This window comes from Leopardus geoffroyi, chromosome X (assembly GCF_018350155.1).
Source record: "Leopardus geoffroyi isolate Oge1 chromosome X, O.geoffroyi_Oge1_pat1.0, whole genome shotgun sequence".
NCBI classification, from domain to species: domain Eukaryota; kingdom Metazoa; phylum Chordata; class Mammalia; order Carnivora; family Felidae; genus Leopardus; species Leopardus geoffroyi.
The window spans coordinates 55,397,739-55,424,318 of NC_059343.1; the positions used below are offsets into that span (position 1 = coordinate 55,397,739).

The 26,580-nt window shown below is 36.4% G+C and overlaps 1 protein-coding gene across 6 annotated transcripts in view; it reads right to left on the minus strand.

Moving 5' to 3' along the window:
• Positions 1 to 26,580, minus strand: part of OPHN1 (oligophrenin 1) — a 618,968-nt gene that overhangs the window by 174,641 nt on the left and 417,747 nt on the right. For all 6 annotated transcript variants that reach the window (XR_006710966.1, XM_045472066.1, XM_045472065.1 and 3 more), the window contains 3 exons: positions 23,355 to 23,439; positions 18,570 to 18,628; positions 17,284 to 17,389 (listed from right to left, as the gene is read on the minus strand). Coding sequence is in view for 5 of the 6 variants with exons in the window: in XM_045472066.1 (XP_045328022.1) it covers positions 17,284 to 17,389; positions 18,570 to 18,628; positions 23,355 to 23,439 (250 nt within the window). In the remaining variant the exon portion in view is untranslated. The remainder of the gene's footprint in view (positions 1 to 17,283; positions 17,390 to 18,569; positions 18,629 to 23,354; positions 23,440 to 26,580) is intronic.

The following is a 26,580-nucleotide window of genomic DNA, read 5'->3' on the forward strand; positions in this document are numbered from 1 at the left end:
TAAGTGATACACTAAAAAGAAATAATATACGCATAATTGGTATCCCAGAGGAGGAAGAGAGAGGGAAAGGTGCTGAAGGGGTACTTGAAGAAATAATAGCTGAGAACTTCCCTGAACTGGGGAAGGAAAAAGGCATTGAAATCCAAGAGGCACAGAGAACTCCCTTCAGACGTAACTTGAATCGGTCTTCTGCATGACATATCATAGTGAAACTGGCAAAATACAAGGATAAAGAGAAAATTCTGAAAGCAGCAAGGGATAAACGTGCCCTAACATATAAAGGGAGACCTATAAGACTCGTGACTGATCTCTCTTTTGAAACTTGGCAGGCCAGAAAGAATTGGCACGATATCTTCAGTGTGCTAAACAGAAAAAATATGCAGCCGAGAATCCTTTATCCAGCAAGTCTGTCATTTAGAATCGAAGGAGAGATAAAGGTCTTCCCAAACAAACAACAACTGAAGGAATTTGTCACCACTAAACCAGCCCTACAAAAGATCCTAAGGGGGATCCTGTGAGACAAAGTACCAGAGACATCGCTACAAGCATAAAACATACAGACATCACAATGACTCTAAACCCGTATCTTTCTATAATAACACTGAATGTAAATGGATTAAATGCGCCAACTAAAAGACATAGGGTATGAGAATCGATAAAAAAAACAAGACCCATCTATTTGCTGTCTACAAGGGACTCATTTTAGACCTGAGGACACCTTTAGATTGAGAGTGAGGGGATGGAGAACTATTTATCATGCTACTGGAAGCCAAAAGAAAGCTGCAGTAGCCATACTTATATCAGACAAAGTAGAGTTTAAATTAAAGGCTGTAACAAGAGATGAAGAAGGGCATTATATAATAATTACAGGGTCTATCCATCAGGAAGAGCTAACAATTATAAATGTCTATGTGCTGAATACGGGAGCCCCCAAATATATAAAACAATTACTCATAAACATAAGCAACCTTATTGATAAGAATGTGGTAATTGCAGAGGACTTTAACACTCCACTTACAGAAATGGATAGATCATCTAGACACATGGTCAATAAAGAAACAAGGGCCCTGAGTGATACATTGGATCAGATGGACTTGACAGATATATTTAGAACTCTGCATCCCAAAGCAACAGAATATACTTTCTTCTCGAGTGCACATGGAACATTCTCCAAGATAGATCACATACTGGGTCACAAAACAGCCCTTCATAAGTATACAAGAATTGAAATTATACCATGCATACTTTCAGACCACAATGCTATGAAGCTTGAAATCCACCACAGGAAAAAGTCTGGAAAACCTCTAAAAGCATGGAGGTTAAAGAACACCCTACTAAAGAATGAGTGGGTCAACCAGGCAATTAGAGAAGAAATTAAAAAAAATATATGGAACAGGGGCGCCTGGGTGGCGCAGTCGGTTAAGCGTCCGACTTCAGCCAGGTCACGATCTCGCGGTCCGTGAGTTCGAGCCCCGCGTCAGGCTCTGGGGTGATGGCTCAGAGCCTGGAGCCTGTTTCCGATTCTGTGTCTCCCTCTCTCTCTGACCCTCCCCCGTTCATGTTCTGTCTCTCTCTGTCCCAAAAATAAATAAACGTTGAAAAAAAATTAAAAAAATATATATGGAAACAAACGAAAATGAAAATACAACAATCCAAACGCTTTGGGATGCAGCAAAGGCAGTCCTGAGAGGAAAATACATCGCAATCCAGGCCTATCTCAAGAAACATCATGCTAAAGAATAAATGGGTCAAACAGGAAATCAGTGAAGAAATAAAAAAAATACATGGAAATAAATGATAATGAAAACATAATGGTTCTAATCTTTGAAATGCAGTAAAAGTGGTCATAAGAGGGAAGTATATAGCAATACAGGCTATATCAAGAAGCAAGAAAAAGCTCAAATACACAACCTAATATTATATCTAAAGGAGATAGAAAAACAACAGCAAATGAAGTCTAAGGCCAGCAGAAAAAGGGAAATAATAAAGATTAGAGAAGAAACAAATGATATAGAAACTAAAGAAACAGAACAGATCAATGAAGCCAGGAGCTGGTTCTTTAAAAGAATTAATAAAATTTATAACCCCTAAGACAGACTTAACAGAGAGAGAGAGAGAGAGAGAGAGAGAGAGAGAGAGAGAGAAATGACCCAAATACGTGAAATCAGGAATGTGATATGACAAATCACAGCTAACACCACAGAAATAAAAACAATTATGAGAATAGTATGAAAAATTATATACTGACAAATTGGGCAATCTGGAAGAAATGGACAAATTCCTAGAAACTCACAAACTATGAAAACGAAACAGGAAGAAATAAAAAACTTGAACAGACCGATAACCAGCAAAGAAATGGAATCAGTAATCAAAAAATTTCCAAAAAGCAAAAGTCCAGGGCCATATGACTTCCCAGGAGAATTCTACCAAATATTTAAAGAAAAGTTATTACCTTTCTTCTGAAACCATTCTACAAACTAGAAATGGAAATAAACTTCCAATCTCATTCTATAAGGCCAGCATAACCTCGATTCCAAAACCATACAAAGATCCCACTAAAAAAGAGAATCACAGGCCAATATCTCTGATAAACATGGATGCAAAAATTCTCAACAAAGTAGTAGCAAATCAAATCCAACAGTACATTACAGGAATCATTTACCACAATCAAGTGAAATTAATTCCTAGGCTGCAAAGGTGGTTCAATATTCATAAGTCAATCAATGTGATATACCACACTAAGAAAAGAAAGGATAGGGGCACCTGGGTGTCTCAGTTGATTAAGCCTCCAACTTTGACTCAGGTCATGATCTCACAGTTCCTGAGTTTGAGTCCCATGTAGGCTCTGTGCTGACAGCTGAGAGCCTGGAGCCTACTTCAGATTCTATGTCTCCCTCACTCTATGCTCCTCCCTCACTCATATTTCTCTCTCTCTCTTTCTCTCTCTCTCTCTCTCTCTGCCTCTCAAAAAATAAACACTAAAAAATTAAATTAATAAAAAAAGAAAAAAAGGATAAAAACCATATGATCCTCTCAATAGATGCAGAAAAAGCATTTGGCAAAGAACAACATCCATTCTTGATAAAAACCCTCAACAAACTAGGGACAAAGGGTACATATATCAACATCACAAGTCCATATATGAAAAAAACACAACTAATATAGTCTTCAATGAGGAAGAACTGAAAACTTTTGCTCTAAGGTCAGAAACAAGACAGGGATGTCACCTCTCACCATTGCTATTTAACATAGTAATGGAAGTCCTAGCCTCAGTAATCAGACAACTAAAATAAATACAAGTCATTCAAATCAGCAAGGAAGAATTCAAACTTTCAGTATTTGCAGATGACATGGTATTCTACATAGAATACTAACAAGATTTCACCAAAAAATTACTAGAACTGGTAAACAAATTCAGTAAAGTCACAGGATATAAAATCAACGTACAGAATCTCTGGTATTTCTATATACCAATAATGAAGCAGCTGAAAGAGAAATCAAGGAATTGGCCTCATTTACAGTTGCACCAAAAACCATAAGATACCTAGGAATGAACCTAACCAAAGAGATTAAAGATTTGTACTCTGAAAACTACAGAACACATATGAAAGAAATTAAAGACTACACAAAGGAATGGAAAAACAGTCCACGCTCATGGAATGGAAGAATAGATATTGTTAAAATGCCTATATTACCCAAAGCAATCCACACATCTAATGCAATCCGTATCAAAATACCACCAGCATTTTTCACAGGCTAGAACAACCAATCCTAAAATTTGTATGGGACCACAAAAGACCCCAAATAGACAAAGTAATCTTGAAAAATAAAAGCATAGCTGGCGGCATCACAATTCTGGATGTCAAGTTATATTACAAAGCTGTAGTGAGTAAAACGGTATGGTACTGACACAGAAACAGACACATAGATTAATGGAACAGAATAGAAAACTCAGAAATGAACCAAAAAACTACATGGCCAACTAATCTTCTTCGACAAAGCAGGAAAGAATATGCAATGAAAAAAACATAGTCTCTTTAACAAATGGTTTTGGGAAAAGTGGACAGAAATATGCAAAAGAATGAACCTAGACCATTTATACCACACAAAAAATAAATTTTAAATGGATTAAAGACCTAAATGTGAGATAGGAAACCATCAAAATCCTCAAGGAGAACACAGGCAGCAACGTCTTTGACATTGGCCGAAGCAATTTCTTATTAGATGTGTCTCCAGAGGCAGGAGAAACAAAAGCAAAATTCAACTATTGGGATTTCATCAAGATAAAAAGCTTCTTCATAGTGAAGGAAATCAACAAAACTAAACAGCAATCTGCAGAATGATAAAAGGTACTTGCAGATGACATATCTCATAAAGGGTTAGTACCAAAATCTATAAGGAACCCATCAAACTCAACACTCAAAAAACAAACAATCCATTAAAAAATTTGGCAGAAGACATTAATAGACACTTTTTCAAAGACATACAGATGGGTAACAGACACATGAAAAGATGTTCAACACCACTCATCATGAGGGAAACACAAATCAAAACTACAATGAAATATATCACCTCATACTTGTTCAGCACAGGTAAAATTAACAACATGGGAAACAACAAATGTTGGCAAGGAGGTGGAGAAAGGGTAACTTTCTTATAGTATTGGTGGGAATGCAAACTGGTGCAGCCACTCTAGAAAACAGTATGGAGGTTCCTCGTACAGTTAAAAATAGGACTACCCTATGATCCAGCAATTGCACTACGATGTATTTACACAAAGATACAAAAATACTGATTCCAAGGGACACATGCACCCCATTGTTTATAGCGGCATTATCAACAATAGCCAAAGTATAGAAAGAGCTCAAATGTCCTTCGACTGATGAGTGGATAAATAAAATGTAGTGTGTGATACACACACACACACACACACACACACACACACACACACACATACATACAATGGAACATTACTCAGCCATCAAAAAGAATGAAACCTTGCCGTTTGCAATGAAGTGGTTGGAGCTAGAGTATTTTATGCTAAGTGAAATAAGTCAGTCAGAGAAAAAAACACCATATGATTTCATTCATATGTGGAATTTAAGAAATGAAACAGATAAACATGGCTGGAAAAAAGAGGCAAACCAAAAGAACAGCCTGTGACTACAGAGGGTCGGTGTAGGGGAGGCGGGTGGAGGGATGACTTAAATGGGTGATGAAGATTAAGGAAGGCACTTGTGATGAGCATCTTGTGTTGTATCTAAGTGATGAATTACAAAATTCTACTAGTTACTAGAAATAGTTACACTATATGTTAACTAACTGGAATTTAAATAAAAAGTTAAAAAACAAACAGAAAAAGCACGTTGTTCTGCGAAATCACAAAATATTTTCATACCTAAGAAAATTTACAATATCATACAATAATTAGTTCATATTCAAATTTTCTGAAATGTATTGCAAAAAAAATAATTTTATAGTCAGGCTTTTATAAATCTAGGTCCATAGTTCACACACTGCATTTATTTCTCTTTTGTTTCTTAATGTAAAACACTACCCCTATCTCTGTTTCCCAGGACTTTGACTTTTTAAAAACTCCAAACTAGTTTCTTATAGAATGTCCAGAAGTCTGTATTTTTCTATACCCTATATTTTCTATAAACTGCAAAGGTCTAATTTGATTGAGGTTAAATATTTGTGGCAAAATTACTTAGGTTACATTGTACATTTCTTTTTGTATCCTATCAGGAGGCACATAAAGTCAGTTTGTACCATTCTTAGTGATGCTAACTTTGATCAGTTAATTAAGGTGGTGTTTGTCAGATAGCTTCATTGTAAGATATATTTTTTCACTTATAATTAGTAAGCAATCTGTGGATGAAACATTGAAATTATTTGAATATTTTTTTGTGAACAATCTTTTATTCAATAGTATTGATGTATGCCTGAAATAGGACATCGAGATTATAAACTACTGGTTTGTCTAATTCTATTATTCCTCCTAAAATTTATTAGCTGGCATTCTTCTGCAATGGAGGGCTTTCCTTAGTCTACCTATCTCCCATAAATTTTTATTTATTCAAAATGTTATATTCAATACAGTATTTATTGTTTTTGATTTTTATTTTGACTCTAGATTTAATCAGTGTCAGCCTTTTCAAGCAGGTTCCTGTGCCCTTGTGACATGACCATATTAGTACTTGAGGTCTTCTTTGCTTACAAAGGTAAAATTTTCCAAGGCTTACCTTGTATTTCCCTTGCTTTAGACCTGGAATCAACCATTTCTCTAAGAAGCCTTGGTAGTTTTGAAAAGTGAAGATATTGTAGAAACAAGGATCTGGGCATTATGTGTGTTCACTGCTTTTTTAGAGTAGAAGCACTTCAAGACTGGTTCAGTGAATAGAAGCTTTTGTTGTTTTGTTTTTTAAATCATTAGCTCATATGGCATTAATTCAACTTAAGTATTGTAGGCTTTTTATCTTAAATTTTATATCATCCCTTTTTCTTACACCATAAATTTTGTCTTCTGATAATATTATTTAATTTTTGCTTTATCCTTGTGATATACATTGCGGGGAATAACTTTAGAAATACCCTTAGCCTCTACTGATGGGTTAAGGCAAAAAGATTTACAAAGCCATAGGATGCTCACACCCAAGTTTGAGTAAACAAGATTAAGTAAATAAGTATAAGGAGGGTAGGGCCAGGGCCACCAGGATAGAGAGGGTGGGGCAAAGGCCCCATTACAAAGGTACATGAGGTAAACAAGAATAGGTATTCAGGGTGAAAATGCCCCCCAATTTAGTACTATAGCAGAAAGCTGCTTTCACAGGAAGGAAGGACCAAATTAGGTAAATAGGTAAATAGGGCTATAGACCTCTGCAGGTGAAGATGCCCAGAGCAGAGCTAATCAGCAAAAGAAAGGTGCCTTGTTAACCCTGAGGTTGAAGGCTCTGTCATATCCCCTAGGCTGGCTAAGATAAACAGACATGGGGCCTCCTGTCTGCTGTTAACATCCATCTGGCTGGTGCCAGGATTTTGGTTTATATTGACACAAACCCCTAACACCATATATCATCAAAACCCCTTCCCTCATGACCATGAGTTAATGTTCACAGATTCATTGTCTCTTTGTGCATGCCCAATCACGTCTGTAAGCCTTCTGATCTTAATAAATACAGAGCAAGGACCCTTATTCAGGGCTACTGTCTTTTGCCAGACATTAGCCATCTCTTGCATTTTAATCCTGTGTCCACTCTCTTGCTGGACAAGAGAGAACTTTAGATCCAGAGTCTATGACAATACATAAACACAAAATGGTTTCAAATTTATTTATATTATTAATAGTGTTAGTAAACCTATTGAGTGATGTTTACTACTTTTTTTGTAGCTTGTCCTGTTTTCAGAATATATCTCATTAAGGATAAGTCAGAGGATCGTGTTTATAAGTTAGGTGAAATAACTTGTCTTTGTTTTATCAATTTGATAGACTTAAATTCATTTGCCTTTTTATCATCAACTTTAGGGTTTGTAATTCTTGACTCAATTTTACTTTTTAGGTATGTAAAACATTAATATGGCTCAAAAGTAAAAAGCATTCAAGGAGATGGACTTAGAGGAATGTAGCTTTCATCTATATCCCTTCTACTGTATTCACCACCCTGTAATAATAATTTTCATTCCTTTTTTTTCTTTTGGACAGTTGTACCTCTTAATGCCCTTCATTCATCTCCCTCCCACCTTCCCTCTGACAAACACCAGTTTGTTCTCTATATTTAAGAGGTTTTTTTTGTTTGTTTTTTAGATTCCACATGAGTGAAATCATGTAGAATTTGGCTTTCTCTGATTGATTTATTTCACTTAGCATAATACCCTGTAGGTTCATCCATGTTGTTTCAAATGGCAGGATTTCACTTTTAGGGCTGAGTAATATTCCATTACACACACATATATCCATCATATATAAATATCTATATCTATATAGCTATATCTATATCTATCTATCTATCTATCTATCTATCTATACATACATGTATTCCATATATACATGTATTCCACATATACATGTATTTATATTCCACATATTTATATATCTCATATCTTTTTTTATCTATTCATCTATGGATAGCCCGTTGGGTTGCTCCCATACCTTGACTATTGTAAATAATGTTGCAATAAACATGGGGCTGCATGTATCTTTTTGAATCAGTATTTTCATATTGCTTGGTTAAATCCACAGTAGTGGAGTTACTGAATCATATGATAATTGTATTTTTACTTTTTCAAGGAACCTCCATAAGGTTTTCCACAGTGGATGCACCAATTTACATATCCACCAATAATGCATGAAAGTTATTTTCTTTCCACATCTTCACCAACATTTGTTATTTCTTGTCTTTTTGATACTAAACATTCTGAGAAGTGTGAGATGGTATTTCATTAGGGTTTTGACTTGTATCTCCCTGATGGTAAAAGTGATATTCAGCATCTTTTCATGTGTCTGTTGGCCATATGTATGTGTTCTTTGGAAAAATGTCTACTCAGGCCTACTGCCCATTTTTCAATCAGATTGAGGATTGTTAGTGTTGAGCTGTATGACTTCTTTATAAATTTCGGATATTAAATCCATATCAGATTAATATGTTCTCCCATTCACTAGGTTGCCTTTTTGTTTTGTTGATAGTTTCTTTACTGTGCTTGTTTTAATAATACCTTTATTAAAATATATTTCACATTCCATACAATTAACCCTTTATTGTTGTTTTATCTTAGTATATTCAGAGTTGTGTAACCATCATCACACTCTAATTTCAGATCATTTTCACTACTCCAAAAAGAAACCCCATAGTAGTCACTCCCCATTTCCTCCCATGTCTCCACATGCCAGCCCTAGGCAACCACTAATCTACTTTCCGTCTTTATAGACTTGTCTGTTCACATTTTATATAAATGGAATCATATAATATGTGGCTTTTTGTATCTGGCTTCTTTCACTTAGCATAATATTTTCAAAGTTCATATTTGTTGTAGCATGTATCAGTGCTTCATTTCTTTTTATCCCTGAATAATACCCCATTGTATGTTTATGCTACATTTAATTTTTTTCATTTATCAGTCGATGGTCTCTGGGTTGTTTCCACCTTTGGGCAACTATGAATAATAGTACTTTGGATATTTGTGTATATGTTTTCATTTCTCTTCAGTATATATAAGAGTGGAATTTCTGGGTCATATGGTAAGTATATATATATAAGAGTGGAATTTCTGGGTCATATGGTAACTCTATGTTTAACTTTCTGAGTCATTCGTTTTTTTTTTCTAATTAATTACTTAATTAATTAATTTTTAAATTTTCATCCAAGTTAGCATATAGTGCAACAATGATATTAGGAGTAGATTCCTTAATGCCCCTTACCCATTTAGCCCATCCCCCTCCCACAACCCCTCCAGAAACCCTCTGTTCTCCATATTTGAATCTCTTATGATTTGTCCCCCTCCCTGTTTTTATATTATTTTTGCTTCCCTTCCCTTGTGCTCATCTGTTCTGTGTCTTAAAGTCCTCATATGAGTGAAGTCGTATGATATTTGTCTTTCTCTGACTCACTAACTTTGCTTACCATAATAGCCTCTAGTTCCTATCCACGTAGTTGCAAATTACAAGATTTCATTATTTTTGATTGCCAAGTAACACTCCAGTGTGTGTGTGTGTGTGTGTGTGTGTGTGTGTGTGTGTGTGTGTATACACACACATATATATACATATACCATATCTTTATCCATTATTCCACTGATGGACATTAGGGCCCTTTCCATACTTTGGTTATTGTCAATAGTGCTGCTATAAACATTGGGGTATATGTGCCCCTTCGAAAGAGCACACCTGTATCCCTTGGATAAATACCTAGTAGTGCAATTGCTGGGTCGTAGGGTAGTTCTATTTTCAATTTTTTGAGGAACCTCCATACTGTTTTCCAGAGTGACCACGCCAGTTTGCATTCCCACCAACAGTGCAAAAGAGGTCCTCTTTCTCCACATCCTTGCCAACATTTGTTGTTGCCTGAGTTGTTAATGTTAGCCATTCTGACAGGTGTGAGGTGGTATCTCATTGTGGTTTGATTTCTATTTTCCTGATAATGAGTGATGTTAAGCATTTTTTAATGTGTCTGTTAGCCATCTGGATATCTTCTTTGGAGAAGTATCTATTCATGTCTTTTACCCATTTCTTCACTGGATTAATTGTTTTTTGGGGTGTTGAGTTTTGTAAGTTCTTTACAGATTTTGGATACCAGACCTTTATCTGATATGTCATTTGCAGATATCTTCTCCCATTCCATCAGGTGACTTTTAGTTTTGCTGATTGTTTCCTTCACTGTGCAAAAGCTTTTTATTTTGATGAGGTCCCTCTAGCTCATTTTTGCTTTGGATTCCCTTGCCTCCAGAGATGTGTTGAGTAAGAAGTTGCTGCAGCCAAGATCAAAGAGTTTTTGCCTGCTTTCTCCTGTAGGATTTTGATGCCTTCCTGTCTTATATTTAGGTCTTTCATCCATTTTGAGTTTATTTTTGTGTATGGTGTAATAAAGTGGTCTAAGTTCATTTTTCTGCATGTCCCTCTCCAATTTTCCCAGCACCATTTGTGAAGAGACTGTTTTTACTCCATTGTTGTTTATTTCCATTCCATTGATATTCTTTCCTGTTTTGCAAAGATCAGTCAGCCATATGATTGTGGGTCCATTTCTGGGTTCTCTATTCTGTTCCAATGATCTGAGTGTCTATTTTTGCACCAGTACCAAAGTATCTTGATGATTACAGCTTTGTAATACATCTTGAAGTCCAGGATTGTGATGCCTCCAGCTTTGGTTTTCTTTTGCAAGATTGCTTTGTCTATTCAGGGTCTTTTCTGGTTCTGTACAAATTTTAGGATTGTTTGTTTTAGTTCTGTAAAGAATGCTGGTGTTATTTTGTTAGGGATTGAATTGAATATACAGAGTGGTTTGGGTAGCATAGACATTTTAACAATATTTGTTCTTTCAATCCAGGAGCATGGAATATTTTTCCATATTTTTTGTGTCTTCTTCAATTTCTTTCATAAGCTTTCTATAGTTTTCAGTGTATTGGTCTTTCACCTGTTTGGTTAGGTTTATTCCTAGGTATTTTATGTTTTTTAGTGCAATTGTAAATGGAACCTATTCCTTGATTTCTCTTTCTGTTGCTTCATTATTGGTGTATAGGAATGCAACAGATTTCTGTACATTGATTTTATATCTTGTGACTTTGCTGAATTCATGAATCAGTTCTAGCCATTTTTTGGTGGAATCTGTTGGGTTTTCCATGTAGAGTATCATGTCATCTGCAAAGAGTGAACGTTTGTCCTCCTTCTGAACGATGTGGATGCCTTTTATTTCTCTGTGTTGTCTGATTGCAGAGGCTAAGACTTCCAATGCTATGGTTGAATAGCAGTGGTGAGAGTGGAAACCCCTGTCTTGTTCCTGACCTTAGGGGGAAAGCTCTCAGTTTTTCCCCACTGAGGATGATACTAGCGTTGGGTTGTTCATATATGGCTTTTATGATCTCAGGGTATGCTCCTTCTATCCCTAGTTTCTTGAGGGCTTTTATCAAGAAAGGATGATGTATTTTGTCAAATGCTTTCTCTACATCTATTGAGAGGATCATGTGGTTCTTCTTGTTTCTTTAATAGATGTGATTTAACTCATTGATTGTTTTGTGGATGTTGAACCAGCTCTGGATCCCAGGTATAAATCCCAGTAGCTTGTGGTGAATAATTTTTTTAAATGTATTGTTGGATCTGGTTGGCTGCTATTTTGTTGAGAATTCTTGCATCCATGTTTATCAGGGAAATTGGTCTATAGTTCTCCTTTTTAGTGGGGTCTCTGTCTGATTTTGGAATCAAGGTAATGCTGGCTGCATAGAAAGGGTTTGGAAGTTTTCCTTCCAGTTCTATTTTTGGAATGGCTTCAAAAGGATAGATGTTAATTCTTCTTTATATGTTTGGTAGAATTCCCCTGGAAAGCCATCTGGCCCTGAACTCTTGTTTTTTGGGAGATTTTTGATTACTAATTCGACTTCTTTACTGGTAATGGGTCTGATGAAATTTTGTATTTCTTCCTGTTTCAGTTTTGGTAGTTTACATGTTTCTAGGAATTTGTCCATTTCTTCCAGCTTGCCCATTTCATTGGTGTATAATTGCTCATAATATTATCTTATTATTGTTTGTATTTCTCTTGTGTTGGTTGTGATCTCTTCTCCTTCATTCTTCAGTTTATTGATTTGGATCTTTTCCTTTTCCTTTTGGATCAAACTGGCTAGGGGTTTATCAACTTTGTTAATTCTTTCAAAGAACCAGCTCCTAGTTTCATTGATCTGTTCTATTGTTTTTTGTTTTTGTTTGTTTGTTTGTTTGTTTCAGTAGCTTGGATTTATTCTCTAATCTTTATATTTTCTGTCTTCTGCTGGTTTTGGGTTTTATCTGCTGTTCTTTTTCAGCTCTTTAAGGTGTAAGGTTAGGTTATGTATCTGAGACATTTCTTCCTTTTTCAGGAAGGCCTGGATTGCTATATACTTCCCTCTTATGGCTGCCTGTGCTGCATCCCAGAGGTTTTGGGGTGTGGTGTTATCATTTTCATTGGTTTCCATGTACTTTTTCATTTACTCTTTAACTTCGTGGTTAGCCCATTCATTCTTTAGTAGGATGTTCTTTAGTCTCCAAGTATTTGTTATCTTTCCAAAATTTTTCTTGTGGCTGACTTTGAGTTTCACAGCGTTGTGGTCTCAAAATATACATGGTACAATCTTGATCTTTTTGTACTTGTTGAGGGCTGATTTCTGTCACATTAATTGTTCCATTTGGAAAGTGTTCCATGTGCACTGGAGAAGAATGTGTATTCCACTGCTGTAGGATGAAATGTTCTGTATATATCTGGTAAGTCCATCTGGTCCAGTGTGTCATTCAAAGCCACTGTTTCCTTGTCGATTTTCTGTTTAGATGATCTGTCCATTGTTGTTAGTGGGATGTTTAAGTCCCCTACTATTATGGCATTATTATCAATGAGTTTCTGTATGTTTGTGATTAACTGATTTACATATTTGGGAGCTCCATGTCTGGAGCATAAATGTTTACAATTGTTAGACCTTCTTGGTAAATAGACCCCTTAATTATTATATAATGCCCTTCTTCATCTCTTGTTCTAGTCTTTATTTTAAAATCTAGATTGTCTGACATAAATATCGCTACTTTGGCTTTCTTTTGGTGACCGTTAGCATGACAGATAGTTCTCTATTCCCTTATTTTCTATCTGAAGGTGTCTTTACACCTAAAATGGGTCTCTTGTAAACAGCATATAGATGCATCTTGTTTTCTTATGCATTCGGTTACCCGATGTCTATTGATTGGAACATTTAGTCCACTGAGGTTTAGAGTTAGTACCAAAAGATATGAATTTATTGCCATTATGTTGCCTGTAGAGTTGGGAGTTTCTGGTGGTGTTCTCTGGTTCTTTCCAGTCTTTGTTACTTTTGGTCTTTTTGGTTTTGTTTTTTCATCTTTTCTCGCCTCACAGAGTCCCCCTTAAAATTTCTTGCAGGGATGGTTTAGTGGTCACAACCCCTTTAGTTTTTGTTTGTCTGGGAAAAGTTTTTTCTCTCATTCTATTTTGAATGACAGCCTTGCAGCATAAGGAATTCTTTGTTGCATATTTTTCTGATCCAGCACATTGAATATATGCTGCCACTCCTTTCCGGCCTGCCAAGTTCCTGTGGATAGGTCTGTTGCAAACCTGATCTGTCTTCCCTTGAAGTTAAGGACTTAAGTGATCATGTAGAAGCAGCATTTCAGGGATTATGGCAAATCACAACACACATCTGGCACCAGTCTTCACCCTTAGCATCCTTGTTCCAACACCAGTGACTATGGTTGTTCTTCAGGGTCTTTTGGGACTTTTGCCTGTCGGAAGGTGGCACAGCCTCTACCAAATGTTATCCTAGCAGGGGAACCGCCTCTCCCCATGTGGCCCAAGGACCCCTTGGACCTTGATCTCTGCTGCTGGGGACTTGTGCTTCCTACCAGTGCACCACCAGGTATTGAGCTAGAGAGTTTCAGACTCTGCACTCCCCCTGTTTACAGTCTTAATGGAATTTAAACCCTCTCCTTTCTCCTTTCTCCCTTTTTTGATTTCCATCCCTTGTGGCTGTTTCCACTCTTCCTTTCTCTCCAGCTGCTTTTGGGGGGTGGGTTGCTTTTCCAATACTCTCCCCCTGTCTCCATCCTCTCTCCATAAGCAAAACAGCTCCCTGCCTTCCATGGCTTCTCTCTCTCTCTCAGTTCACCTCTCAATACCCTGTACCTGCTGAGTTCTATGGTTCAGGTTGTGCAGATTATTGTGCTAATCCTCAAATCAGTTTTCCAGGTGTACAAGATGGTTTAATTTTGATATGGTTGCATTTCATTGATGAGAGACACAAAAAAATCTTTCATGCTGTTCCACCATCTTGGTCACTCCTTGAATCATTAGTTTTTTATTTATCTTACTGTGTGTTTAATTTGACAGAAGAAAATATGTGTTTAATATTTTTACATATTCTTTTTTTAATGTTTATTTATTTATTTTGAGATAGAGAGTATGTGAGTGCATGAGACGGGGAGAGGCAGAGAGAAAGAGAGAGAGAGAGAGAGAGAGAGAATCTCAAGCAGGTGCCACACTATCAGCTCAGAGCTCAATTGGGTTGCTTAATCTCGAGAACCATGATATCATTACCTGAGCCAAAATCAAGAGTCAGGCACTTAACTCACTGAGCCAGCCAGGTGCCCCAATATTCTTATATATTCTTATTTCCCTCATTTTCTTTTTACATAAAAGTTATCATACTAATATAATGTTTTAAACTTTGGGTTTTGTTGCTGTTGTTGTCTGACATATAACCTCAAATTTGTAATGCATCTTGGAAATCACTACAAAAGAAGTTCACAGATATTTTCCTAATTATTTTTAGGTTGTAGAATGCTATATTATTTGAATAGACCATTATCTACTCAACTAGTCCCCTATTGTTGGACACTTTTGTGTTTCTAACCTTTTGTTATTAAAAAATTATGCTGCGATGATGAACCTTCTACATATGCTATTTGGTACTTGGGGAGGTGTGTCCTCAGAGTAAATGTCTAAAAGTAGAATTGCTTGGCGCTGGGTAAGTGAATACACACATTTGTTAGATATTGTCAAATTCTCCTCCTGTCGTATATATTGCATTAACACCAGCAATGTAGTACAGTATCCATTTGCCCCAATGTCTCATCAACAGAGAATACAGTCATGCCTTAGGTTTTTCCCAATAAATGGCATCTCAGTGTAGGTTTAATTCGTATTTTTCTTATATGAGTGAACTTGAGCAGTTTTTCATATATCTAAGTGTATTTGTCTTTCTATTTCTCTTCCTTGTGTGTTTGTGTCTCTTGTTCCTTTTGTTCTAGAGTTTTGAAGGACCAAAATTCTTGAAATAAGGCAGCAGTCAGCCTTTGAGTGCATGGTAGCAGGCGCTTCTCACTAACTGCTGGTAGGATAATTCTCAACTGAGTCCCTGCCTCCCAAAACATACAAGACTCTTAGAATGTCAGAGCAGTAATAATCCCTTAAGATTAGCTAGTTCAGTCCCCTCATATTAGAGATTAATAAACTGATGTCCAGAGAGTGGGAGGGACTTTCTTTAGTTCAAACAAAATTAGTGTCAGTGTGGAACTTGAACTCAATTTCTCTTTCCCCCAGGGCAGCTTCAAATTAATATGCAAATGATTTATGTATTGATTGTTGTACTTTTACTGAGATTATCACAAACAACTATTTGGGAAGAAACTGTTCTTAATGTTCTGTATTAGCCCAAATTGGAAACATTGGCAATAAATGTAAAAGGCATCCTCTTGTTAATTCTGCCTATTTATCTTCCTTAGTGTATTTAATGCTCATTTGTTATAGAAGTATAAAAATACATAGACTGTCAGAGCTCCATTGAATCTTGGTGGGATCTCATTATGTCATTAGGGAAACCTGAGATCCAGTGATGCAGAATTTATCATAGGGGAGACCAAGAGGATCATTTAGCCTGGAGCCTCAACTTTACTAGGGGCTTCAAGTTTAGGTATTTGAGATCCTCTTCAAATGAGTTTAAAATGTATAATTACTGTACTTTTGTAACTTTGATGATAGCTTTATTTTTTAATAGACACTCTTAAAATGCATCATGATTTTTCTAAGCTTGTTGTCTCATTTCTGTACTTTTAAAAATATCAGGAGGAGCCTTGAGAGTGACCTGCTCATGATCATCAAGAAAGCCAGTAGCAAAACGGAGCACCTGTGTGGTTCAGTCAGTTAGGCAACAGACTCTTGAGCCAGCTCAGGTCAAGATCTCATGGGTTAGTTCATGAGATTAAGCCCTGTGTTGGGCTCTGAGCTGACAGCGTGGAGCCTGCTTGGGATTCTCTCTCTCCCTCTCTCTCTCTGACTCTCTCCAACTCATGCTTACACTCTCTGTCTCTCTCGAAATAAATAAATAAACTTTAAAAAAGGAAGCTAGGAGCAGAACTGACACCAGAACACAGGTTTGTTGACCCCTAGACAGAGTGCTTTCTGCTGCACCATACTGCTTCACAAGAGCTACTTGCTGTACTTCTACAAGGCACGTCAACTTACTTTTATTCCAATCATTAAGCTCTCTGGCCAAAAGGCACCACCACCCCATGCCACTTAAACCCACTATCTTGGAGCTCATCACCAGGCCTACTCTTTCAAATATTTGTCTTTCCTGCTTGCCATACTCAAGCAACGAGTTGACCACAATCCTAATAATAACTCCCATTTCTTGAGAATCTTCTATGTGCCATGCACTTTACCCGTGTTCATTCAAAACCACAGAACAGTCCTGCATGGTGGGCAATACTATTCTCTTTTTAGAGATGACTAAACAGAGGTTAAGAGGTTTATCTAAGATCGTACAACTAAGTAAGTGGTATAGCTGGTATTTGAAACCAAGTTTATCTGACTGCAAAGTCTGTGTTCAGTCCAATTTACCTCATGTTACCTCTTAACTGAGATGCATGATGAGCCTGAGAGGATATATACAAGGTTCAAGATAAAATCATCTTCATAGAGCACTCAGCTTTCCAGGATGAAACAACTGGTGGCTGGGACTTAATGAGTTGATAAACAGTTCCTCTGAGGTACTACCCTATGGACCAGTCCTTTAATAGCAACTCCTCCTGAAAATCCAGAAGTTACTTACTTGACCAAGTGTCTTATAATAAGTTCCAGCATCTCTCGGTTCTTTTCAGGTAGCTTATATACCAAGGAATGAATAGCTCCCAGCCGGTAATCCAGGTTGTCAGACTCTGAGATAGAACAGAGAAAGACAGTTTTGCCTTTTGGGCAACTGTATCAAGTGAACTCTCTCTCTCTCTCTCTCTCTCTCTCTCACACACACACACACACACACACAGACACACACACACACGCACACAAAGACAATTAGAGACACAAAGAGACAAAAAGAGACACAGAGTTAAATAGGCACTATGAAATAATGGTAAAGAGAGACCAAGAAAAAAGACTGAGATGGAGAGCAAAAGACTAAAAGACAAAGAGACCAAAAGGCAAAAAGAGAGATAAAAACAAAGAAATAGGCCTATAAAGTTGAAGTAGACGACAGAACAGAAAGATAAGAACATAAGACTATCTCTGAGGAAGTGTGAGTTCTAGGTACAGCAGGTTGTTCCCAAAGTTCTGCATGTGAACTTCCACTGGAAACCCTTGCCCACACATCTTCTTATGGTGATGGGGATATGCTCTTTCTCCGGGTTCATGTGAAAATCACTGAGACATCTCAGAGTAAAGATCAAAGGTCCCTTGCCTCCACAAAAATTCATTATGAGGACGAGTCCTATGAATCTTTTTCCTGCACACCACAGAGGGTACCAAGCAAGAGAAAGGTCATGTAGAGATAGGGACAGATGCTCATACATACAGTGGCCTCAGCCAAAATTTTTAATACTTATTCAGCTGCCAAACATTTTAGGGTGATTCTTTATGTCTCATTTCCCATGCAATGTTTCACCTTAACCCTCAGGTTTATCATCTAGAAAATGTGATGCTAGCACTAACAGATTAGGAGTATTAATTCACAGCACAATTGAAAAGCATTTGAAAAGGCAAAGTGATGAAAAAAAGCTAAAACAGCAACTGTAAGGGAACAATTTTGTTGTCTCCTAGTAACATAAGCCAATGCTCTTGTTCTGATAGAAGAGGCATAGTCAATAAAGCCCTCATACCTGTTACATTCCTCATATTAGCCAGTTTTGTCCAAACTACACAACTTACATTGATTTATGAAAAATAATAGAACATTTGAGTTAGACAACAAGTAGGAAGACTCTCATTTAGCAGTGGACGCAATCTGTGGATGTATTTTTGTTTTCTCCCCTCACTTTCCCTCAAGCAGTCTTCTAGGTTTATTGCTATGAACATTATTAAGAAGGCAAGACAACACAATTAACTAGTAACATAGATACTTACTGGCAGCAGAGACCAGCTCTTTGTGAAGTCTGTAGGTCATGACAGGTTCAGAAAGATTCCTGAAATAAAGGAACACTGTAAGTTCCTTTGGGGAGGGAATAGCCAGGCCTTGGATTCTCAGTTTTGTGGGCAGCAAGGCTTAAGTTTCTGAGCCCCATAGCTTAGTGTGACCATATACATTTCTCTCTTCACCTGAAACTTTGTCAGAGGAATCCTAGTTACTAGTAATTCAATGAAAAACCTGCAAAAGTATAGGCAAATTAGTCTAGTAAGGTCTCCAATTAGTTCTCAAAAGTGAAAGGAGTTTCAAACCAGTTCTGAAAAATTCCAAAGTAGACCCACTCTGAATTCTGCTATAAAGTTCTTGCAGTTGGATAGTTCTTTAGTTTTCAAAGTGCTTCATATCTGTCCTACCATCTGATCCTTCCAATGATCCTGTGAGATGGAGCAGTTATTCCAGTCCCAGTTTAATGGAGGAGAAAATTGAGGCCCAATAGATTTCTTTATTTGGTAAAAAAAAAAAAAAAATTACTGAGCACCTATGGGTACCTAGCATTGTGCCAGATGTTGGGGATCCAGCGATGAGTAAGAGAGACCCCAAACCTCCAAGGAGCTAATAGTCTAGTTGAGAAGAGTGTCATATACAAAACTTTCAATGTAAAATGACCAGTGTGATGATAAAATAAAGGTAGGTGGTGGGTGGCTCAGAAGAAGTAATTCACTTATAATAATAATAGTAAAGTCTTCATTGTTCTAAGCGATGTGCATATATTTACTAATTTAATCCTCATACCAACTGTGTAAGGTGCATATTGTTATTATCTCCATTTCATACATGAGGAAACTGAGGTTCAGAGAAGTTTAATTTATCCAAGACTACACATGCCTAGTAAATGGCAGAACTAGTCAGTCTGTCCTGAGTCTATGCTCTTAATCACTGTTATACTTCCTCCCACTGTGATTATTGTAGTAATCCAGTTGAGAGTTAATAAAGGCCTAAACAAAATTAGTGGCATCAGGGATAGAAAGAAATGATGAGAATTATTTAAAAGGCATTAAAGACAGAACTTCTTCAATCATTGGGTATACTGGTGAGGGAGAAAGTCATCTGGTTTGGAAGACTGGATAAAATAGAAATTTATTCAGAAGGAAGTGGAGATCTAAGCTAGAGGGACTTTTAGGATAGCCAAAGGGAGATGTCTATTAGGCAGATGGAAGGAGTTCCTTCTAAATTTGAGAAGTGGAAATCACAAACGTAGGTGAGTGACTAAAACCATGAGAACAGATACCACTGCTCAAGGAGAGATGACCAAGTCACAGCCAATAGCTACATGAGGACTTTAATTTATTATTTGTCCAGAATAGTGTATAAAAAAGAAATGGAATTGAACCAGTCATCAGAATATAAAAAATTTGAGATATTTCACATAAAATCCATTATTTTCTAACACTACTGAAAAACTGAACGAGTTGGCTATATTGGGCCTATATGGTTATTTGTGGAAGTAAATAATATTGCTTATTATACATAAACAAAGGTATCACTATGCAAATACAGGTTCAATATGTAATGTGTTTAATATGAAAGGAGTCTGCTTCATTCATCTTCACATCCTGGCCCCTGTGGATATTTGAATTTTCCCTCCCTCCAGTATAGCAAAAAGAGGGGAGAGTCCTGGAATATATCAGGTAGAAAGTCCATAAAGGGAACTGCTAAAATGGTTGAAAAGGTGTGAGGAAAGCCAAAAGCAAGAGATACAGTAGAATCCAAAAGAAGATAATGTTTCAAGGAGGGCTTGGTAACACCTTCAAATGCTACAAAGAAATCAAGTAAGGTAAAGACTGACAATTGTCCATTGTGTTTAGCATTGAAGGAGTCACTAGTGACCTTGGCAAGAGCAGCTTCAGTGGAGCAGAGTTGGTGGGAGGGAGACTGCAATGGGTTAAAGGGTAAACTAGGAGGTTAAGAAGTAGAGACACTGAGTGTATATTACATCATATACTGAAGCTAGAATAGGAAGACATGAAGTATCTCTCTTATTAGGCAATCTCATCCAAGATCCTGCCTCCAATTGTCATCTATATTGTCAATGATTCACAATTTTTAGCTCAAGCTCAGAACTCTTCTCTGAGTTTATTCCCATATATGCAATGCCTTGCTTAATACCTTGTTCTGATTTCTTCAAAGACACCCAAATTTGAAATATCTAAAACCCAACTTGCCATCTCCCTTCCATTTAGTCTTTTTCTTGTGTTTCTCAAATCACTGAATGTATGACCACCATTTGGTTGTATGGGTCAGAAACATGGAAATCATTCTTTTATCTCCCTCTCCCCCATTCTCATATCTAAATTTACTCCCCAAATTTCTTTATTATGCTTATTTCTACAAATCGATATTCCTATTCCCTACTTCAAGAAGAAGCATCATCTTTTTCATGGACCACAGCAATAGCCTGCTAATTGGTTTCTACCTCAACGTATTTTGATTCCCTATAATCTGGTCTCTATATATTTTTTTTTCAAAATTCAAACCTCATCATGTAACTTGTTTAAAATCTCTCAATTTATTCCCATTCTTTTTAAAATAAATCCATACTCCAATTCTTAAAATGTCCCATACAGCCTTGCAATGTCTGGCTCCTACACATCTCTCCCTCCCTCTCTACACTCAGTACTCCACCTATACTAGTACATGTAGTTTCTTGAAGGGGTCATCCCCTCTTTTGCTTCAAGGCCTTTGCACATGCAGTTCTCTTTGTCTGCAACTGCCTCCTCCCAGTTGACTCCAAATTATAATTTAAACCTCAGTTCAAACGGACAACCAGAATACAACAGGTCTTCCTGTTGTAAGCCTTCGTACCACTTTGTGCCTTCCCTTCAGAGTACTTATTATAGTTTGTTATATTTGTATGGTTACCTGTTTTTTTTTTCTGCCCCTCACTGGATTATAACCTTTTTAAATTCAGAGATCACATCCATTCACAATTGTATGCCTCCTGCTTAGCACCATGCTAGACATAGACTAGCTATACAGGAAATGTTTACTGATCCAGTAAATGGTAAAATGAATAAATGAAAAAAGACACAAAGTCAAAGAGATGTGCTTTATGGTACCATATTTATATGCTGAGAAGAAACAGCCAGTCGAAAAAGAGACATTAAAAATATAAGAGAGAGAGGATAGTTTTTGGAGTACTTTTCTGAAAATGTTAGAGATAAGGGTTGAGTTAGGTACCTATAACACAGATGGAAGAGGCCCTCTTTGAAAATATTAATGTATTTGAGAAACTTAATGGGTGTTGATTGGCTCGTGCATATTAAAGGCCCATACATAAGTCTTAAGGAAAAATCTCTTACTAGGGGTATTGCTCATTCAGGCTTTAAGGCCTGACCCTCCCATCTTTCAAAAGGGCCACACTGGTTATTATGGGATGAGCTGGGAAACATATAATGTGTAGATGTATTTAACCTATATAAATCTTTGAAAAAACTTGACTCCTTTGAAGAAGGCTAAAGACAGAATCATTTACTCTCACTATTATCATCATCAGTATTCTAAAAACATACATAGTAGATTGCTCTCTATCATCACTAAAATTACCCAAGTAACTCCAAGGAGGCCATAACCCCTGGGGGTAGGAAATAGAGGAAAAAGATGCCCCAATATAAGTGGCCTACAAGTCATAGATACTTAGGTTCAAGTAATATGAGCTGTGAGCATGGATAGTACTAAATGGGGAAGGGGATGCCTTTCAATTTTCTCATCTATAAAATAGTATGGTACTACCTACCTTATAAGATTATTGTAAAAAAATGACATTGCCCATGTAAGCAACTAGAACACTGCTTAGCACTGAATAAACCCTCGGACAACAGTACCTCTCTTCTTTTGCAGATGCAGGAGAAATACTCCTGGAAAAAGCATCCATGCTTATATAAAGTTCTAAGATTATACTACAGCAGGAAGTCATTTAACAGCAATATCTGAGACCCAATTTATTTTGGATTAATGATATTCAAGTATCTATCTTAATGTCTGAAGAGTACAATAATTGAAAAAAAAGACATTTATTTAATAAAGTATGGTAAATAATATTGCACATAAAGAAGAGTAAGAAATGAATGAGTTTAAATGTATATGTCCCAAATACTTTTACATAATATAAATTTATGCCAATTAACTAAATGTTATATTCATTACCATCGCACATCCCCATATTTTGCTGATAAGGTAAATTTTGTTTTCCTACTTCTGTCAATTCATTCAGTTTTAACATTTTTATGGTTGTACTTTCTTGTTTTTTTATTTCTATTACATGGATTAAAGCATGGAATATGGCATATAAACATACAAACACATGTATTGTTTGTGTAAATGCAATTTAACGTTTCAAAATAGTTATTATTCACCAAAACATGTTAACAACCTTGAATTGTCATAAATCCTGATATTACCAGTGAGCACATTGTGACAGCATTACATCTATACACAATGGGCAAACTTCCATTATTTTAAGGGTATGAGTTTTAAAATTATCATTTCCCTAAGAAAAAGCAATTTTTCAATAACAATCCTATTATTTTGATCCTTCACTTGCGTAAATTCCCAGATTAAATGTCTTCTAATGCACATTCTTTGTTTTGACAGAAATCCTTTTCACTCTTTTTTTCTTCAGCATTCCTACCCAACCTCCAGAAACTATGACCACATAAGCTCCAATATCCACCCAGACAAATTTCATCAAGTGTGAAAAACAAAGTTCCAAATCATATCAGGCATACCTGAGGTAGAATTTCAAGGAGCTGGTAATTGTCTTAATATCCCAGTCACTATAATGAAAATCAACATCTCCTGGACATTTAGGATCTATTTGAGAAAAAAAAAATATGAAAAAAGTTAATGTTCCAAAAGTTCTTACTTTTTACCCCTTTAAAAGAAAAATAAAGGGGCGCCTGGGTGGCGCAGTCGGTTAAGGTTAAGCGTCCGACTTCAGCCAGGTCACGATCTCGCGGTCCGTGAGTTCGAGCCCCGCGTCAGGCTCTGGGCTGATGGCTCAGAGCCTGGAGCCTGTTTCCGATTCTGTGTCTCCCTCTCTCTCTGCCCCTCCCCCGTTCATGCTCTGTCTCTCTCTGTCCCAAAAATAAATAAACGTTGAAAAAAAAATAAAAAAAAAAGAAAAATAAAGTTCATTAATTAAAACATGATTATGTCACCCAGTTTTCAAGAGATGAAAACTTTGTACAACAAACGTCTTTGATGCCTCAAAAATTTCCTTGCATTCCAGTCAGTCATGTAAGAAGCTTGGAAGTCATCTCTTCTACCCACACAACAAGAAAAAAGGTGTAATAAACCAAAAATCAACTCCTCTTAGATCTATCAGAGAACTGAGGTCATTGAACTACTGTCCCCAAACTGAAGAAATAGACAGGCATATACAGAAAATCAAAACTTATTAGAGCAGGAGCCCAGGAGCAGAAAATTCCTTAGGAACCAGTACAAGTTTAGGAAAACCTAATCTGCAATTGATGAATTGCTAGAGGTTCAGTGTGGACAGGTTTGAGAGTTAAAAATTCTCAGGGGGCCTGGTCCTATGGGGACTCCCACACTTTTGTGAATTTTACTTCCAGGAGCCCTATCAAGTTCTCATGGTGAAGATGTGAGAAAAATTTACTCATGTTTCTGTGCTTCTGAGAGGGCAAAAGAGGAAAAGTAGCTCTTTAAAAAATATGCACAGCACATTTCATTCTTCTTAGGAAGCCTACCATTAAGAGAAACTATTTTACCAGATCCTAATGTGATGGGGTTTTACTAGAACTTAACTGAACTAGGAAAATGAAAATACCCAACTCCATACCTGGACTGCCTTCCTGTCTAAGGGGAAAAACCGAAATCATACTGAGAAGTACTTGTGAAGGTCACTGGCCAGCGGCAGAGACTCACTAAAAGACATAATGATAGGATTATAGAATGTTACCCTTCCCCCCACAAATTACCACAACATCAATAGTCCTCTTGAATAGTAACAGGGGAATGCAACTAAAAGAACAGTGCTTCTTAGATAATATTTAAGAAGTCTCTAGGGAAAACCGAAGACAACAGAGGAAATAAAAACAAGGTCATCAGAGATAACTGTAGCCTCTGACACATATGGTTACAGCAAACATAAACACAGGCTAAATTCTAGCAGCTAAACAAAACCTCACAGGATAGGCTTATTCACTTCAGTTCTTTTTATCATTATATCGTGTAAAGCTTACAACAAAAATTGTAAGACATACTAAAGACAAAAGACCAAAAAAAACCCAACAAAACAAAAAAACAAAAACACAGTTTGAAGAGACATAGCATACCAAGCATCAGAACCAGGCTCAGATATGGCAGAGATGTTGGAATTATCAGACTGGGAATATTAAACAAGTATGATTAATATGCTATGGACTGTAATGGATAAATGGACAACATAAAAAGGGAGATAAATTAGGTAAGCAGAGAGATAGAAGCTTTAAGAACCAAAAGGAAATTCTAGAAATCAAAAACACCATAACATAAATGAAGAATTCCCTTAATGAGCTCATCTATGAACTGGACACAGTTGAGGAAATAATCAGTGATTCTGAAGAAATGTCAATAGAAATTTTGAAAAGAAAAGAGGAAAAAGAAAGAAAAAGACAGAATATCCAAGAACTGCAACATAATAACAAAAGGTGTAACATACATGTAAGGGGAATATCAGAAGAAGAAAAAAAAAGGAATAGCAGAAATATCTGAAATAATAATGATTGAGAATTTCCCCAAACCAATGATAAACATGACAGCACAGATCCAGTAAGCTCAGAAAACACCAAGCAGGTTATACACCAAAACAATCCACACTTAGGTATAACATATTCAACTAAACAAAATCAAAGACAAAACATCTTGATAGAAGTCAGAAGGAAAACAAAACCAAAAACAAAAACGATCTTGCCAAAGTTGGAGAAGGATAAGAATTACATCATACTCATCTTTCAGAAACCATGCAAACAAGAAGAGAATGGAGTGAAATATTTAAAGTATTCAAAGTAAAGAAGACCAGCCTGAATTCTGTACACAGTAAAATTATCTTTTAAAAGTGAAGGAGAAATAAAGACTCTTTCAGATACAGAAATATGGAGGAACTCTGTCAACGGTAGACCTGCCTTGCAAAAGATATTAAAAGAAGTTCTTCATAAGAAAGTTGAGGTCAAAAACTCAGATCTATATGAAGAAAGAAAGAGCGTTAGAGGAGGAATTAATGATGGTAAATAAAACTTTGTATTTGACTTAATCTTTCTTGGCCTAACAGGTAAAGTTCAAAATAATATAAACAATGTATCCAGTAATTATAGGTTATGAAACAGTGAAATGAATGATAATAATATTAATGAGGATTAGAGACAGTAATTAAGAATAATACTTTGTCATAAGGTACTGGCACAACTTGTGTAGTAGCATAGTGTTATTTGAGAGAGGATCTGAATAACATGAATGTATATTAAAAATATAAGGGCAACCACTAAAAAAATTTTTTTAAAAGAATATAATTGATATGCTAACAGAAGAGAAATCATACAAAGTACTCAGTTAAACCCAGAGAAGGAAGAAAAAGAGTGGGAGACAAAAAAGAAGCAAATAAGAAAGACAATGAATAGAAAACCGTAACAAATATGGTAGATACTAATCCAGCTATATCAATAATAACTTTAAATATAAGTGGTACAAATATGTTAATTACAAGATATAGACTGTCAAGAGTGTATTAAAAAACAAGGCTCAATTATATATTGTCTACAAGAAACCAACTTTAAATATAAAGACACATAGAGATTAAAAATTAATGGATAGAAACAGGTATGTCATACTAACAATAATCAAAAGAAAGCTGGAGTAGCTGTATTCATTTCAAACAATGCAGACTTTAGATCAAGAAAAATTATAAGGTATAAAGGGGGCATAGCATAAAAAGGAGTGATTCTCAAGGAAGACTGA